A 17,600-nucleotide genomic window follows, 5' to 3' on the forward strand; every position below is an offset into this window, starting at 1 on the left:
CATGCACACAATATAAAATATAATTTGGCTATATTACTCCCCAGCACTTCCCCTCTCCCTCCCCACCTCTCACTCTTTGACTCCTTTCCTCTACTGATCTCCCTTTGATTTTTAGGAGATCCACCTCCACCTTTCTTTTTCTTTTTTTCCTCTCCAGTTCCTGCATGAAAGCAAAAAAAATGACCTTTAACCTTCTGAGTTTGACTTATTTCACTTACCATGATGATCTCTAGTTTCATCCATTTTCCTGCAAATTACAATTTCATTTTTATTTATGGCTAAATAAAATTCCATCATGTATATATACCACATTTTCTTTATCCATTCATCTGTTGATAGACACCTAGGCTGGTTCCATAGTTTGGCTGGTTCCATAGTTATGCTGCTATAAACATGTATAGTATGTGTCAGTGTAGTCAGGTGACTTTAATTTTTCAGTATAAATACCAAGATGTGGCATAGCTGGGTCATATGGTGGTTCCATGCCTGTCCTTGAACCTCCAAATTGATTTCCCTAATGGTGGTACTAATTTATAATCCCACCAACAGAAGCACAGGCATTTTTTTAGGAAAATTTTTTTACAAAGATAGTTTAACACTTTTATATGAACAGAACTTATTTTTTTTCCTCTAGGATAAATGGCCAATAGTACATGCAGTAGGTGGGTCATATCATAGTTGTATCTTTAATTCCTAAGAAACTGTAAAACTATTCTCCAGAGTACCTATCCCATCATCAGTGCATAAATGATGTATTTTATCTCCTTCTATATTTTTATTTTAGTCACTCTGACTGGGTTATAGTGATATCTCATTGTCATTTTGTTTTGTTTTAGTTGTAGTTGAGCACAATTCTCTGCATATTGTTAGTTTTTGAGAGTTCTTTATATCTTTGACATATTAACCCTTTGTCTGATATGTGTTTTGCAACTAATTTCTCTCATCTCTACCTTGTGTTTTCATCTTCACAGAGTAAAAGTTTTTAATTCTAATGAAGTCAAATTTATCAATTTTTTCCCTTTATAAATATACTTTTGGTGTCGAATTTGGTAACTCTTTACCTAGTCTTTGATCCTAAAGATTGTCTTCTATTTTGTTTTGTTATGATCAATTTTCAGTTAATTTTGTATAAGGTGTGAGACTTTGGTTGAAGTTGAAGCTTTTATTTTCTCTTTTGTATGTGGGTATGCAGTTCTCCAGCACCATTTATTAAAAGACTATTTCTTCCACTGAAATACTTTTTGACCCTCTTAAAAAATACAGTGGCAGGCATTTACGTGTCATCTGTTTCTGGGTTCTATATGTCTAGCCCTCTGCCAAAACCACAAAGACTTGATTAGTATAGTAATATAAGTCTTGAAGTTGGATAAACTAATTCCTCCAACTTCATCCTTTGTTTTTCAAAATTGTTTTAACTATTGTAATTTTCTTTTGATTTTTCCATATACATTTTAAAATAGTCTTGTACTTAAAAAAATCTTGCTCAGATTTTGATAGGATTTGATATCTGTATTGTATTGGGTCTTTTTGCTGCAGTCCGGCTGCAGCAAAATAACCGGGGGGTGACGAGCAACTTGTGTACATTGATACAGCAGGAGTGGGAGCCATTTATTGTAGGACAGGAGGGGTATATATACATTCCACAGCTTACCTTAATTAACATAAACTAGATACAGCAGTCAACCAATAAGGAATCTCCACACTTAATGGCTCGCTGGCATTACTTCACAAACCACTCCCTCTGGCAAAATGCCAGGCGCCATCTTGACTTGTTTACAGACCCTAACATCTTTTGAGTCCACGAACACAGTATTTCTCTCTATTTATTTAGATCACCTTTGATTTCTTTTATCAGCATTGTATAATTTTCCGCATAATTCTCAGGTACATGTTTTGGTACATTCACACATAACTATTTTTCTTTTCTTTCTTGGTAGATTGAAATGGAATTGTATTTTTAAATTTGGCTTCCATGTGTTCATTGCTAATATATAGAAATGTAGTTTGTTTTTAAATGCTTATCATAAATCTTGTGATCTTGCTGTACTCACTAGTTTAAGAAGTTGTGTTTTTTAATAGACTCCCTAGGATTTTATTCATATATAATTATGTCATATGCAAATATGGACAGTTTTATTTCTGCCTTCCCAAACTATATTCTTTTTATTTCCTTTTCTTGCCATATAAAGCTTCCTAGAACATCTAGTACTGTGTTAAATAGTGGAAATGAGAGAAGACATCTGGCTTTTTCACAATTTAAGGAGAAAGTGTTCAATTTTTCTTTCACCATAAAGTATAAGGTTATCTGTAGTGGTTTTGGGGATCAAATTATATAATTCCTTTTATTTCTATTTCTCTGAGATGAATGTTGAATTTGTTTTTTCTGCATTGATAGATATAATCTTATGATTTTTCTTCCTACCCCGTTGATATAGAAAATTATATTGACTATTTTTGGTTATTAAACCAGAGTGTATCAGGTAGTACTTTATAAACTGAATTCTTAATGTTTCTTCTATAAAAGGTACTGCATATAATTGATTATGTAAATGTATATTGTTTTATTTTAAAGTATTATTTTAGTTATTTTTAAAATGTTTGGAAGAAGTCTCTAATGAAATCATCTAGGTGTGAAGATTTTGTTTTGACCTTCTTTAAATTGCAGTTTTCTCAGTAGTTATATATAATAAATCCAATTTATTGACTTCATATTGAATAAGTAGTGGTATTTTGTGTTTTTCTGCTTTTCCAGGAATTGATTCATTTCTAAGTTGTCAAATTTATGTGTTTAGAATTCTCTCTAGTGTTTTTTGTTTGTTTTTTTATCTTTTGCATGTCTACAGCACCTACAGTGATATCTTCTGATTAATTTCTAATTTTGGTCATTTGTGTCATTTGTTTTATCTTTTTTTTTCCAATCTTGCTAGAGATTTGCCAAGTTTTAATGATTTCTCTTTTAAAATATTAGTTCTTTGAAGCTGGGGGTGTATCTCAGTGATAGAGCATTTGTCCAACATGTGTGAGGCCTAGGGTTCAGTCCCCACTACTACAAGAAATAAAAATAAAATAAATTCTTTGTTTATTACTTTTTTCTGTTGTTTTTATGTCTTAAATTTTATTGATTCCTACTCTTATCAATGTTATTACCTTCTGTTTGATTTGGGTTGAATTTGCTCTTTTCTAGGTTTTTAAGATGAGGGTTTAAATAATTGGTATGAGGTGTTTTTTTTTTTCTTCTAATAAACACTCTTAGGGATATAAATTTCTCAGCATTGTTTTAACTTCATTTTCATTTAGCTCAATGTAATTTTTTCTTTTCTTTCTTTTTTTTTTTTTGTGGTGCTGGGGTTTGAACACACGGATTGGTGCATGCAAGGAAAGCACTCTACTAACTGATCTATTTCCACAGTCCTCAATATACTTTTATTTCACTTGACACTTTCTCTTTGACCCATGTGGATTGTGTATATTGTTTTATTTAAAAGTATTATTAAACGATTTTTCTGTTATCTTTCTGTTATTGATTTTAGCTTGATTCCACTGTGGTCAGAGAAACAGTATGACTTCAGTTCTTTTACTTTTTTTGAGGTTTTTTATTGTTTATTTGTTTGGGTTTTTTTGGTGGGCTGGGGATTTTTTGAGGTTTTATTTACAGCCAGGATCAATCTTCATATAAGTTGGTATGCACTTCAAAACAAAACATGTATTTTACTGTTGTTTAACATTTTAAAACTATAAGTTACTGTTGATTGATAGCATTAAATTGTTCTATATTCTTGCTAAGTCTTTGCCCAGTTCTTCTATTAGGTGTTGGTACTGTGGAGAGAATATAATTGAAGCTTCCAACTGTGACTGTGGTTTATTTGTCCTTTCAGTTCTGTCAGCTTTGTTTCACATTTTTTGCAGCTCTGTTGTTTGATACATATACATATATTTCTGTTTTCTTCTTGTACTAACCCTTTTATCATTATGTAATTTCTTTCTGTTTCTAGTAATTTTCTTTGTTATAAAGTCTGTTATTCATAGATTGACTCCTGTTCTCTTACAATTTAGTGTTTCCATGAAATATCTTTTACCATACTTTTACTTTTATCCTACCTATATTATTATCTTTGAAATGAGTTTCTTACAAACAGTATTCAGTTGAATCATGTTTTAAGTTTGCTGATCTCTTAATTGGTGTTTTTAGAACTTTTATGTTAAACATATTTATTGATGTGTTTGCTCTTAAGTCTGCCCTTTTCCTAGTCCTTAACTAGAGAGAGAAAGGTTTCATTGATCCCTGCCAGCATTTTGTGGTTATTCTTTAGCTCAGTCTGGTATATATGAGACAAAAAAGCAATGCAGGGAATTATCACAGTGTTGTTCCTAGACTTCTGAAGTTCATAGTCAGTCTACCTTTCTGAGCCTACTTATATTTGTGTATATGTAATGTCCAAGATTTTTACTTGAGCTTAGGACAGGGAAAATTGTACCTATTCCATTTTTCCATCCATGTATTTTTATAATAAGTATCTGACCTATTTATTTTCCCATAATAAAAGTAATGTTTGCCTGAATACAGTTCATGTAAACAGCCATCCAAAAATGTAGATCATGATCTCATGAATAGCTTAGAACAGTGATTTTTATTTATTTATCTAACTTTTGGTTTGGTGATAGGGATGGAACCTATGACCATGCACATACAAGGCAAACACTCTATCACTGAACTATAACCCCAGCCAATGTATATGAAATTTAAATTGCATTCAGATACCTAGAAGGCTTTAAAAACACTTATTGTTGAGCCCTACTCCCAGGGAGGAACGAGAGTTGGCATTTTAACAAGTTCTAGGTAATGCTGCTCTTGCTGCTCTGGAGACCACAGTTTGATAATCACTACTTTAGAGAAATGCTGAATTAATGACATCATTAACTTTCAATGATATTAATGACATATGCAGTCACTTGGACTGAAACCAATAAAGTTTTGCAATAAGTAAAATGAATTGGACATGAGGTCTAAAGGGTTTTTTTAGGGGGGGTGGGGAGTACCAGTGGATTTAACTCAGTGTCACTCTACCACTGAGCCACAACCTGAGCCCTATTTTGCATTGTATTTAGGAACAGGATCTCAGAGTTGCTTAGCACCTCACTTTTGCTGAGGCTGGCTTTGAACTCAAGATCCTCTTGCCTCAGCCTCCCGAGCCTCTGGGATTACAGGTGACCACCATTGTGCCCAGCTGATCTAAAAATTTTAAAGGTAGATATTTATAAGATGACAGTATAATATTTTAAATGAAATGGGTCTTCCTATTTTTTTTATCACTATTGTATGTGGCCAAAGGAGTAGGATACTGAGGGAAATAGTACTTATTTTATTACAAGGAGAAGAATAGCAAAAAATGAGAGGTAGAGAGATCATTTATTCTATAAGCATAAAATAATGCCTGACTTATTAGATCCTAGAAAATGAGTATTTGAAGGAATACATTAAACCATAATCTGTAATAAGTGTATGACATGCAAAATCTTTTTTAAGGTTTAGAATTGACATTAAAAAACCTCTGTAACATTGATCTGAACTAATGATGCCCAACCTGGTAATTACAGCACATATCATCATAATACACCTTCCTCTAAAGTTCACCACTTTTTTTCAAGTTCTTGAATAGAAATGAAACCAGAATTAAACTACTTCCATAAATAGTATGGCCTATAGTCTGTGTCAAGGTGAACCCAGAAATATTTTCCCCAGATGATCACTAACTATAAAAAAGAAAAATTAAAATAGTGAAATGTCAGAAAGGTGTCTCTTAGACAATGTTCTCTTATGGAAGTTGTTATAATTGTTAATAAAGAAACTTGCTTGTGAATATTCATCAGGTAATGGTTCTTATTTTGTAGCCAGACTTTTCAGAGTAATGAAGTATTTCCTTTTCTCTTTTAGCTCTGTTGGTTTAGCAAAAGCAGCTCTAGAAGCAATTAATGGATTCAACCTTTTTGGCAACCAGGTAAAAAAAATAATAAGAAGTCTTTGATTATTTGAATTGTATGTTTAATTAATTTGGCTATTCCTTAAGTCATTTCCTTATAATCAATAAATATATGAAATTTATGTACCAGCCCATGCTTGAAAAGCTTTTACTTTGAAAATTATTTTCCAGTTAAGTTTTAGTTTTCTCACTAAAATCCATTCCTTATTTTTTAAAAATTTCTTGATAAATTAATTCTCTCATTTTCTTGGTTTAGTGTCAATAGCTTCCCTCAAGTCTCTTAGACATTTCTTAGGGATTTCACATTTTAAAAATATTTCTGGCATTATATATTATTTATTTTTCATGTCAGTTCTCATGTAGGTTTCAATTTAATGCATATAAATGTATTTCTCATGCAGAGGGGAATATGTGTAATGTATGCAGCCATAGAATAGGCAGTTTTGATACTAGTTTCACCTTCATCTGCCTATAATCATATGTCTAATATCTCATTTTCTCTAGGGATTAAAGGGAATCCTTGAGTGTCACCTTAGATTATAAGATCTTTAGCCAGTTATGCACCATAAAACTAATCAACTGACCACAGATTGAGTTGTCAGTGGAAGGGAATAAAATGTAGAAATAAACATTACTATTCCAGATCAAGAAATAGGCTAATTTTCTTTAGCAGTTTTTATAGATTTCCAAAATGACAAGGCAATGTGAAGTTTCCAACTGATATAATTAAGTCTAAGTTATTGAAATGCTACTTTAGCGAAAATATATTTTAGGAAGCTAATGCAGATGTGCCAAAGAGTCACCTTGGGTTTTGTTACGGCAATTATTATACTATGAATCTCTAGTCTTGAATTTAAGAAAGTTTCAAGTCATAGTATGGTAACACAACTGCCTGTGTTCTCTTCCCTTGATATATAAGCTTTCTTTTCACCCCAACTTTCTCTGGAAAATGAGATGTAGTTATATCTAGTGTATGAGGAATGACTAAAGACAGAATTGGGAGAATGGTACATAGTCTGTGCCCAAGAGGTGACCCAGGATTTCCTTCTCACATGGATGGATAGACAGATGGCTAGATAATGACATTAAAGAATAGCATTATATTAGAATTAGGAGACGACATTACTGTATTCTTTGTAACTAAAAAGGTAAGAGATATGATAATAGGATCTATTTCAGAAGGTTTACATGCAAATAATAGTTAACTTAGCTATTAGCTATTAACTTTAGCTGTGCTAAACCCTCAATAACAGTTATCTCTTATTGCTATTATTAATGAACTACAGTCCATTAATAACACTAAACAAAGGAAATGAAGAGATCTGATTGAAAGTCCTGTAGAGTATTTCAAGTGTACTGAGAAAAGTCATGGATCAAATCAGAGGTGGACTAGCAGCATTCTGAAAAAAATACATATAGGTCTTGCTTGACTGCTTTCCATGGCATAGCAAATAGTAAACTGCTGTGAACCAGGAATGGCCAGCTCTTTTTGAAATTATTTCCTTTCTTTGAAGTACCTAAATCTTCAGGTTGTTTATACACATCTGTATACATACATACAAGGTAGCTTTACTAACTCTATCTGGCTTTTTAAATAAGACATATTATTTATACAAATTAACAAAGTTTTACTGTGACATTTCCATACATGTATACCATTGTGCATTAATTATGTCCTTCCGTCTTCCACCTTTCCCCAGGTCCCTGTCCTGTTCCCTAATAGTCTATCTTTTATTCAGTTCATCTTTTTTTAAAAATATTGTTTTCACATATGATTGAAAACATACAATACTTATCTTTCTCTGTCTGGCTTATTTTGCTTAACATGATGTCCTCCAATTCTATCCATTTTCTTGCAGATTAAAGGATTTCTTTCTTCTTTATAGCTGCATAATATTCCACTGTGTATATGTGCCATATTTTCTTTATCCATTCATGTATTGATAGGCACCTAAGCTGATTCCATATCTTAGCTATTGTAATAGTACAGGTATTTCTTTGCATTCTGAATCACTTCCTTCCTGTATATACCCAGAGGTGGGATAGCTGGATCATATTATAGTTGTTTTAGTTTGTTGAGAAACCTTCATATGGTTTTCCATAGTAGTTGTACTAATTTATATTCTGACCATCAGTATATAAGGGTTCCTTTAGCCCCACATCCTTACCAGTATTCATTTTTATTATTTTAATATTAGCCATTCTGATTGGAGTGAGATTGAATCTCCATCAAGTTTTGATTTGAATTTTCCTGATGGCTAAAAATATTGAGCACTTTTTCATATATTTATGGTCATTTGTACTTTTTCTTTTGAGAAGTACCAATTCAGATTATTTTCCCACTTTTTATTGAATTACTTGTTTTTTTTTTTTTTTTTTTTTTTTTCTTTTCAGTATTTTATGTATTCTGCTTGTTAATCAACTCTCAGATAAGGACCTACCAGGCAAAGATTTTGTCCCAGTATGTGTCTCTTCACTCTTTGTCTCTTCACTGTTTCTTTTGTTGTGTAGAAATTTTTTAATCTGATGTATCCCATTTATCAACTTTTGTTTTTGTTTTTTGTGCTTATAGAAGTCCAGACAGGAAATCGTTGCTGATGCCATTATCTTGAAGGGTTTTTCCCATTTTTCTTTTGGTAGTTTTAGAGTTTCATATCTTAATATTAAGATTTTTTATTCACTTTGAGTTGATTTTTGTATGGAATCAGAGATTGGGGTTTAGTTGCAATGTCTGCATGTGGGTATCCAGTTTTCCCAGCACCATTAGTTGAGAGACTATCTTTTGTCCAACATGTTCTTAAAACCTGTATGGAGAATTGATTGACTGAAGATACATGGATTTTTTTCTGGATCCACTGTTCTTTCTGTTGGTCTACATGTCTCTTTTTATGCTGATACCATGTTGTTTTTGTTACTATCGTTCTATAGTATGTGTTGAAATCTCACATTGTGATGCCTTCAGCTTTACTCTTTTTGCTCTAGAGTGGTTTGGCCTTTGGGCTCTTTCATGTTCTCACATAAATTTTAGGATTGTGTGGTCTGGTTCTGTGAAGAATGTCATTGGTATTGGAATAGAGATTGCACTGAATGTGTAAATCACTTTGAATAGTTGGACTTTTTAAACAATATTAATTATCAGAATACATAAACATGGCAGTCCTTTCCACCTTCTAGTGTTTTCTACATTTTCTTTCTTTAATATTTTATAATTTTCATTGTAATGATATTTTACTTCCTTAATTAGGCTTATTCCTTGGAGGTTTGTTTTTGTTTTTGTTTTGAGGCTATTGTAAATGGGATTTATTTTCTTGATTTTTTTTTTATTCAGCAAGTTCATTACTGGTATATAGAAAAGACACTTTAAAACAAAATTATTTTTAGTTGTAGATGGACCTTTATTTTAATCATTTATTTATATGTGGTGCTGAGAATCAAACCCAGTGCCTCACACATGTGAGGCAAGCACTCTACCACAGAGCCACAATCCCAGCCCAAGATTTTGTATCCTGCTACTTGGCTGAATTTGTTTATGAGTTCTAAGAGTCTTGGTGGAATCTGCAGGGTTTTCTAAGTACAGAATCATATCGTCAACGAACAGTCAATTTATATGCCATTTATTTCTTTCTCTTTCCTGATTGTTCTGGCTAAAGTTTCCAGAAGTATATTGAATCAGAGTAGTTACAGTGGACACCCTTGTCTCTTGATCTTAGAGGAACTCAGTGTTTCCCCATTCTGTATGATGTTTGCTATGGGTTTATCATGAATAAACTTCATGTTGAGATTTGGTCCTTCTAGGCCTAATTTATTCAAGGACTTTTATCATAAAGGGATGTTGAATTTTATTAAATGCTTTTTCCTGTATTTATTGGAGATGATCATGTAATGCTTTTATCTTTGATTCTGTTTAGGTGATGAATTATGTTTATTGGTTTTTTCATGACAAAGCATCCTTGCATCCCTGGAATACAGCTTGATCATGCTGCATTATCTTTTTAATGTGCTATTGAATTCATCTTGCAATAATTTTATTGAGGAGATTTGGATCTTAATTTATCAAAGATATTGGTGTATAGTTTTCCTTTTTTGTTGTGTCGTTATCAGATTTTGTAGCAGGTTAATACTGTCTTTATAGAATGAGTTTGAGAAGATTCATTCCCTTTCTGTCTGATGAAATAGTTGAGGTGCATTGGTGTTTAAAAATCTGGTAAAATTCAGTAGTGAATCTTTCTGGTTCTGAGCTTTCTTTATTGAGAGACTTTTTATTACCACTTCTATCTCATTACTTCTTTTTGCTTTATTTAGGATTTTTATATTCTCTTGGTTCAATTTTGTTAATATATGTCCAGAAGTCTTTCTATTTTTTTCTAGATAGTCCAGTTTATTGACATGCAGTTTTTCAAAATGTCCCTTAATAAGCCTTTGAATTTCATTGGTATCTAGATTGTATTAACTTCTTTTTCACCTCTAATTTTACTTATTTGAGTATTCGCTATCTTTCCTTTGGTTAATTTAACTAAAGCTTTGTCAATTTTATTTATCTTTTCAAAGAACCAGCTCTTTATTCTGTGGATTCTTTGTATTCTTTTCATCTTTATTTTATCTCTGATCTTCATTATTTCTTTCCTTCTACTTATTTGGTGTTTGGTTTGTCCTTATTTTTTTAAGATCTTGAAATGTATTATTAGTTTATTTATTTGAGATCTCTATCTTTTTTTTTTTTTTTTTTGACACTAGGGATTGAACACAGGTGTGCTCAATCACTGAGGTATATATATCCCCAGCTTCTTGTGTGCGTGTATGTGTGTGTGTGTGTGTGTGTGTGTGTGTTTTAGAGACAGGTTCTCACTGAGTTGCTTAGGGCTTTGCTAAGTTGCTGAGGGCTGGCATTCAACTTGAGATCCTCCTGCCTCAGACTCCTGAGCAGCTAGGATTACAGGCATGTGCCCCTATAACTGATTCTTTTTTATTTTGTTTTTTAATGTCAGCACTCATTGTTATAAATTTCCCTCTTAGTACTGCTTTCACTTTATCCCATAGGTATGTTTTGTTTCTATTTTTGGTTGATTCTTGGAAATTTTTTTATCCCCACCCTATTTTTTTCAGTAACCCACTATCTTTCAAGTGTGTTATTCAGTATTCATGTATTTGTATGATTTCTGTAATTTCCCTTGCTGTTAATTTCTGCTTTCTTGTATCTTATCAGAATGGAATGAAACTATTTCAGTTTTTTGAATTTTTTAAAATTTGCTTACTGTTGAAATATGTGGTCTATTTTGGAAAAAGTTCCATGAGCTGATGATCGATCCTCAAACATTGGATGGAATATTTTGTAGATGTCTGTTAAAACCATTTGATCTATAGTGTATTTAACTCTGATATTTCTTTGTTCACTTTTTTCCCCCCCTGAATGAGATTTATTGGTCAGAGTGGAGTACTGAATCCACCCACTAGTCTTGTATTGAGGCCTCTCTTCTTTATGTTTAGTATTTTTTTTTCTTTGATGAAATTGCATGGTGTGATGTTGGTGCATATTCTACGTAGCTTTAAAACTTTACTTTTCCCAGGAAGTTTTCATATGTTATTGACTTATAATTCTAAAAGAACTGAAGGCTTTATTAATCATTGTGATTATGAGTTAAAAATTTAATATCATTATTGTTTCACAGCCAGTTTCTCAGAGTTGACTTCGCATTGGAATCCTGAGGAATTTAAAAAGCAATACTGATTCCTATACCCAGACATACTGATTTATGTGTAGGAGGAGGCAGTGACACTAGGGTTTTCAAATCTGCTCAGGAATTCTAAAGTGCATCCAAGGATGAGAACAAGTGCTCTAATCAGTGTTAATTTTTTATCTTCTTTAGGTCATGTCATTTTCCAATGTGTCTGTGCACCAAGTGTTTGCTAAATGAATGACCCTTTGATAATTTTGGATGGAAATATAGACAATGTCTTATTCTTTTAGTGACTGCATGTTGCAAAGTAGAACTTCTTCATCTTTCATTTTTATAGGATAGTATCAGTGTCCTAGTTTTATGAATTCCATTTCATCCTTTCTTCTGATGGGGAGCATAGCAAGAACCAATTTTGAAAATCTTAGTATTTCCACTTTTACAATTGTTAAAATAATGTGCCTGCTAAATAGTAGCACATTTAATACTGCATGGGATTTTTATTGAGTGTTTAATCATTTTATAATGTTGTTTAATGTATTAAAAGAGCTGTGCTCTCATTAAAAATTAGTTACTGGGATAAGAACTGACGATAAATATTTTTAAGTGAAAACCCAATGTAACCTCCTCACATCTTGGAGGATTTCAGATTGTATGGATATTTACTTCTAAAGATTTTTGATGTAGTGTTTTGAAAGATCTGATCTTATGTCTTTAGCTAAGTTAATTGAAAGCTTTCAAAAAGTCTATCTTTTCTTTGTGTCAAAGTTCTTTGGAAATGGAAAATCCCTTCTTAAAAAGAATGCTCAGAGAGTTGACTTAGCTTTTCTTAGTTCACACAAAAGTAGGGTAGAACTAAGAACTAACCCAAAGCCACTCACAATGAATCTGGAAGGTGAATTATTGGTGTGGGAAATCTCAGATCTTTGATGTGTTCTGCCATAAGTTGCAAACTGTTTTCTTTTTTCCCCCCAATAGCTTTATTGAGGTAAAATTGACGTACCATAAAATGCACATATTTGAAGTGTGCAATTTTATCAGTTTTGACATATATGTATTTAATAAAATTAATATACAAGCATTATTATTACTTTTTTTAAAAAAAATTGAAGTAGTGCAGACTGTTTCTTTCATGGTTTATTACATTAGAAATCAATCACCTTGAGATATAAAGAACCCCACCCCCACATGTCAACTCTCTCAAAATTAAATGGCACACTTATAAATATCTTAGAGGTCAAGGAAGAAGCACAAAAAAGTGTAAAAAAAAAAAAAGAGCTTTGAACTAAGTGATAATAAAAGCTTAAAATATCAGGATCCCTGGGATGAAACACGACTCAGATGGACATTTATAACTTAAATTACTTGTAACAGAAAGAAGCTGGAATAACAATCAAATTATTTTCAAATTATGTAGTAGGAAAGAAAAATAAGAGTAAGAGCAGAAATATGTTAAACTTCTCTAAAATTTGATAAAATGTAAACAAGTTTAATCAAGAAAAAGTAAAAACACAAAAATTAATATCAATGGAAAGGGAATGATCAATCCTACAAATGCTAAAAATATATTAAGGTAATATTATAATTGTATGCCAACATATGTGATAGCTTACAGAACATGGTCTATATTAGAGAAACATCTGTGTACTGCTGAGAAGATGGTGTATTCAGTCATTGATGGATGAAATATTCTATATATGTCTGTTATATCTGAATTATCAGTTGTATTTTTTACTACTATACCTTATTTAGTTTTTGTTGGAGGAAAACAAAATCCAGTGGTGACAGAGGCATGTTAAAGTTATCAAGTATTGGTCTGGGGATATAGGCTCAGTTGGTATAGAGTGCTTGCCTAGCATGCACAAGGCCCTGGATTCAATCCCCAGCATGACCACAAAAAAAAGTTACCAAGTGTTATTGTGTTGTGGTCTATTTGATTCTTGAAGGGTTTGTTTGATGTATGTAGATACTCCATTGTTTGGGGCATAATTATTTATAATTGTTATGTCTTGTTGATGTATAATATAATTCTGTTAAGCTGAATGAAATGGTAGCCTTCTTTGTCACTTCTGATTATCTTTGGTTTAAAGTCCACTTTATCTGATAGGAGGATAGAAACTCCTGCTTTTGTTTATGCAATCCATGTGAGTAATATATTTTATCCCATCCTTTCACCTTTAGTCTGGATGTCTTAAAGTACTTGTAACAGAAAGAGATGAGTTTCTTGGAGATAGCATATTGTTGGGTGTTGTTTTTTAATCCAATCTGCCAATCTGTGTGTTTTCATCGATGAGTTTAGGCCATTACTGCTCAAGGTTATCATTGAGATATGATTTGTATTCCTGGTCACTTGGGCTTATTTCTAGCTTTTAATTTTAATTAGTTTACTTTGATTGACTATTCCTTTAGTGTAGTTTCTTCAATTGCTGGTTTTCACTTTTTTTTTTTTGGTCTTCATGGAATATTTTGTTGAGAATGTTCTGTAGTATAGGCTTTCTAGCTACAGATTCTTTTAACTTTCATTTTTCAAGGAGTGTTTTTATTTAATCTTCAAATCTGGAGCTTAATTTTGCTGGATATAGGATTCCTGCTTAGCATCCATTTTCTTTCAGAGCTTGGTGTATGTTATTCCAGGATCTAGCTTTGAGGGCCTGGGTTGACAAATCAGCTAAGATCTGAATTGGTTTCCCCACATACATAATCTGATATTTTTCTCTTGCAGCCTTTAAAATTCAATCTGTATTCTGTACCATAAGCATTTTCATTATAATATCATTCTAATTTGATGCATTTGGGTCCTGTATTGATTTTCCATTTCATTCTTTAGGTTTGGAAAAATTTTCTGATATTATATCATTGAAAAAGTTGTGCACTCCTTTGGTTTGTATCTCTGAACCTGAATCAATTTCAATAAATCATAAATTTGGTCATTTCATGTTATCCCATAGTTCTTGGAATTTTTGTTCATGGTTTCTTACCATCTTCTTTCCTTGGTCAACTCTGTTTTCAAGATTATGTATTTTCTCTTCATTGCCTGAGGTTATCTCTTCCAAATGATCTAGTCTATTGGTGATGCTTTCTATTGAATTTTTAATTTAATTTGGCTTATTTTTTCCTTAATTTTGAGGATTTCTTCTTGGGTGTGTGAGTGTGTGTGTGTGTGTGTGTGTGTTTTGTTGTTGTTGTTTTTGGTTTTTTTTTTTTTTTTTGGTCAGAATCTCTGCCTCTTTATTGAAGTGATGTTTTACTTCCTCTTATTTTTTTTTAATTATTTTTATTTTTTTAGTTGTAGACGGACATAATACCTTTATTTTGTTTATTTATTTTTTTATGTGGTGCTGAGGATCGAACCCAGTGCCTCACACATGTTAGGCGAGTGCTCGACCTCTGAGCCACAACCCCAGCTCCACCTCTCATTTCTTATACTGTCCTTTACTTCACAGATCAGTTTAACTATGTACATTCTATGTACATTGGTTTGTTTGGGGCAATTTGTTCTTTTGCTTTTTCATGTTTTTGTCTCTACTCATCTAACAGTATGGTTATGAGGCAGTAGAGTTTCTACTCTGTGGACTTATAGTGTCTCTGAAGGTTTCCAGTACCTCATTATTTAGGGGGAGACAAATAATAATAACAACCAATGCAAACAATATACAGTATTAAACCAAATAGTTTCTACTATGATGTCTACAATATTAATTATCACAATAAACAGAAGTGATATGATCAGTTGTTGCCTACAATAAAAACAGCAAGTTGTGATTATAATTTCAAATGGCAGACAGGGAGAGAAAAGAAGAGATAAAGGATGTGATAATTATGAGGGAGGAGGAGAGAAGAAGAAATAAAAGAGGAAGCGTGAGAGAGAGAACAATTGAGATTGGCTGTTAACAGAAAAAATGAGAGAGTCAATGGAAACAGGAAAAAAATATACATGTAAAGTAAAAATTTAAAGAAATTACAAATAAAAATAAAATAATAGAAAACAAAACAAAAATATATTATTCTAACATTCTAGTGCACAAAAAATTCATCCATGAAAAATAACTGGCTTAAAAAATGCTAGAAATGAGGAAAAAATATAAATATGTATAAATGCTCATATACCATATTAAGGTAAGAATTAAACAGAGAAAATAATTTTTTTTAATCTTGATAAAAGTTAAAGTTCTGATAGAATTTCCGTTGGAGTTCAAAAGAGTCTCAGTTTTTCTTCTCAGCAGTTTTAGGTAGGGTTGACTGGATCATGATGCTTTACCCGCTGGATAGAAGGGCTCCAGCCTCTTTGCTGAATGCCAGTTGTTCTGGAGATTTAAAAACAGCTTACCTCCAGGGGCCAGTACTTTTTGATCCACGCTAGAAGACTGTACCCCACAGATCTGCCCTGGGTTCCACTCATGTGTTGGGAGGCCCAATTCTTAGTCCCCTATGTCACTTTCAGATCCCTTTCGGGTTTAGTCTCCAATCTCTCCTACCCCCCACCCTTCCAAATTCCAGGCCAGAAGTGTCTCTACCTGTGAAACCTGCAAGCATTCGAATTTGAGGAGTGGGATAGAACGGATGGGTTTCCACAACCAGTTGTTCCCTGTGTAAACCTTTCTCCATGTTTGATTCTTTCCTGGTCACTTAAGCACACTCTGTGTCATGCTTTGTATGTTTACTGGGCCTGTATTTAGGGCCATCTTAAGTTTGCCAGGAATTAGCCCTCTCAGCTGCTGGCCTCTGCACAGTGGCTGCAAAATGGTTCCTGCCTTTGTCCCCTGCCTGGCACCTGGAGAGATGGTGGCTTCTATCCCTGCACATGGATATTGTGCAGCGCATCTTTCATGTTTATGAGGCAGTGTCCTTGATCTCTAAATGCTCTGTACCTAGACACACCTCAGGCCTCCCTAAAATGCGGGTTCCGGGTTGGGGATGTGGCTCAAGTGGTAGCGCGCTTGCCTGGCATGCGTGCAGCCCAGGTTCGAGCCTCAGCACCACGTACAAACGAAGATGTTGTGTCCGCCGAAAACTAAAAACTAAATATTAAAAATTCTCTCTCTCTAAAAAAAAAAAAATTCAGGTTCCTTTAATTCCCTTATCCCTCCACCGTGCTCATAGAGGGGCTGCTCTGGTTGGTGCTTCTGGCCTGATTGTGACATTGGCTGTGCCCCTGGGGATTTCTTCCTTATTTTATTATATCCAACCTACTGAGTCCCTGATCTGCTTTAATGTCCAATTTTAAATTCCAGTAAAGTCCCCCTGCTTTTTTGTTTGTTTGTTTAATGTTCACCCACCTTGCTGAGAAGCTGCCTGTCTGCTTTCTTGGTTTCACTCCACAGAGCAGCCAGGTAAGCAACCTCCTCTGTTCTTCCATCTTGAAATCCTCCCCTGTGTTTTCTTTGAGAACTCTTATTTTTAAAAAACTTTTAGTTTTTTTTTTCCCCAATAATCACTTTCCTTCTTATTCAAGGGGGGGGAAAAAAAAAAACACTATTTAAATCTACATTCTCAAACTATGTTTGTTACCAAATCTTGGTCCTTGTCCCCAATGCCAATTTATACCAATTTAATAATGAGGACATGGTTTTGAAAAAAAGGAAAAAGAAGGTTTATAGCTTTGCTAGCAAAGAAAAAAACACAAGGGACTTCTGTCCCAGAGGCTGTGATTCTGCCCAACAAACTCTTCAAGGGTTGCCTTCCAGGTGTGCTCTGGGTGCCCTGATGGTATGTTGGATATTCACTTCTTAGGTTCTCTGGCAGATAGTTCCTACCTGTGGTGGGTGTTGTTCAAGGATAATTAACTAGTGGCAGAAAGATAGCACTGTCTCCCTAATCTTGTTAGAGAGTGGGGAGAGGGGAGAAGAGAGAAAATACATATCCTTTTAAAAATAAGCCTCAGAGCAAGGAGGACTATATTTAAAAGGTTAAGTGGACCACTGTTACATTTTTCTTTGAGTCACTGTCTAGG

At 33.3% G+C, this 17,600-nt stretch overlaps 1 protein-coding gene across 4 annotated transcripts in view; it reads left to right on the forward strand.

The window, feature by feature from the left end:
* Phkb (phosphorylase kinase regulatory subunit beta) overlaps positions 1-17,600 on the forward strand; it is a 233,980-nt gene that overhangs the window by 100,435 nt on the left and 115,945 nt on the right. For all 4 annotated transcript variants that reach the window (XM_071604776.1, XM_071604779.1, XM_027939134.2 and 1 more), the window contains one exon: positions 5,933-5,996. In XM_071604776.1, the coding sequence (XP_071460877.1) occupies positions 5,933-5,996 (64 nt within the window). The remainder of the gene's footprint in view (positions 1-5,932; positions 5,997-17,600) is intronic.

Source organism: Marmota flaviventris, chromosome 18 (genome assembly GCF_047511675.1).
Source record: "Marmota flaviventris isolate mMarFla1 chromosome 18, mMarFla1.hap1, whole genome shotgun sequence".
Taxonomy (NCBI): domain Eukaryota; kingdom Metazoa; phylum Chordata; class Mammalia; order Rodentia; family Sciuridae; genus Marmota; species Marmota flaviventris.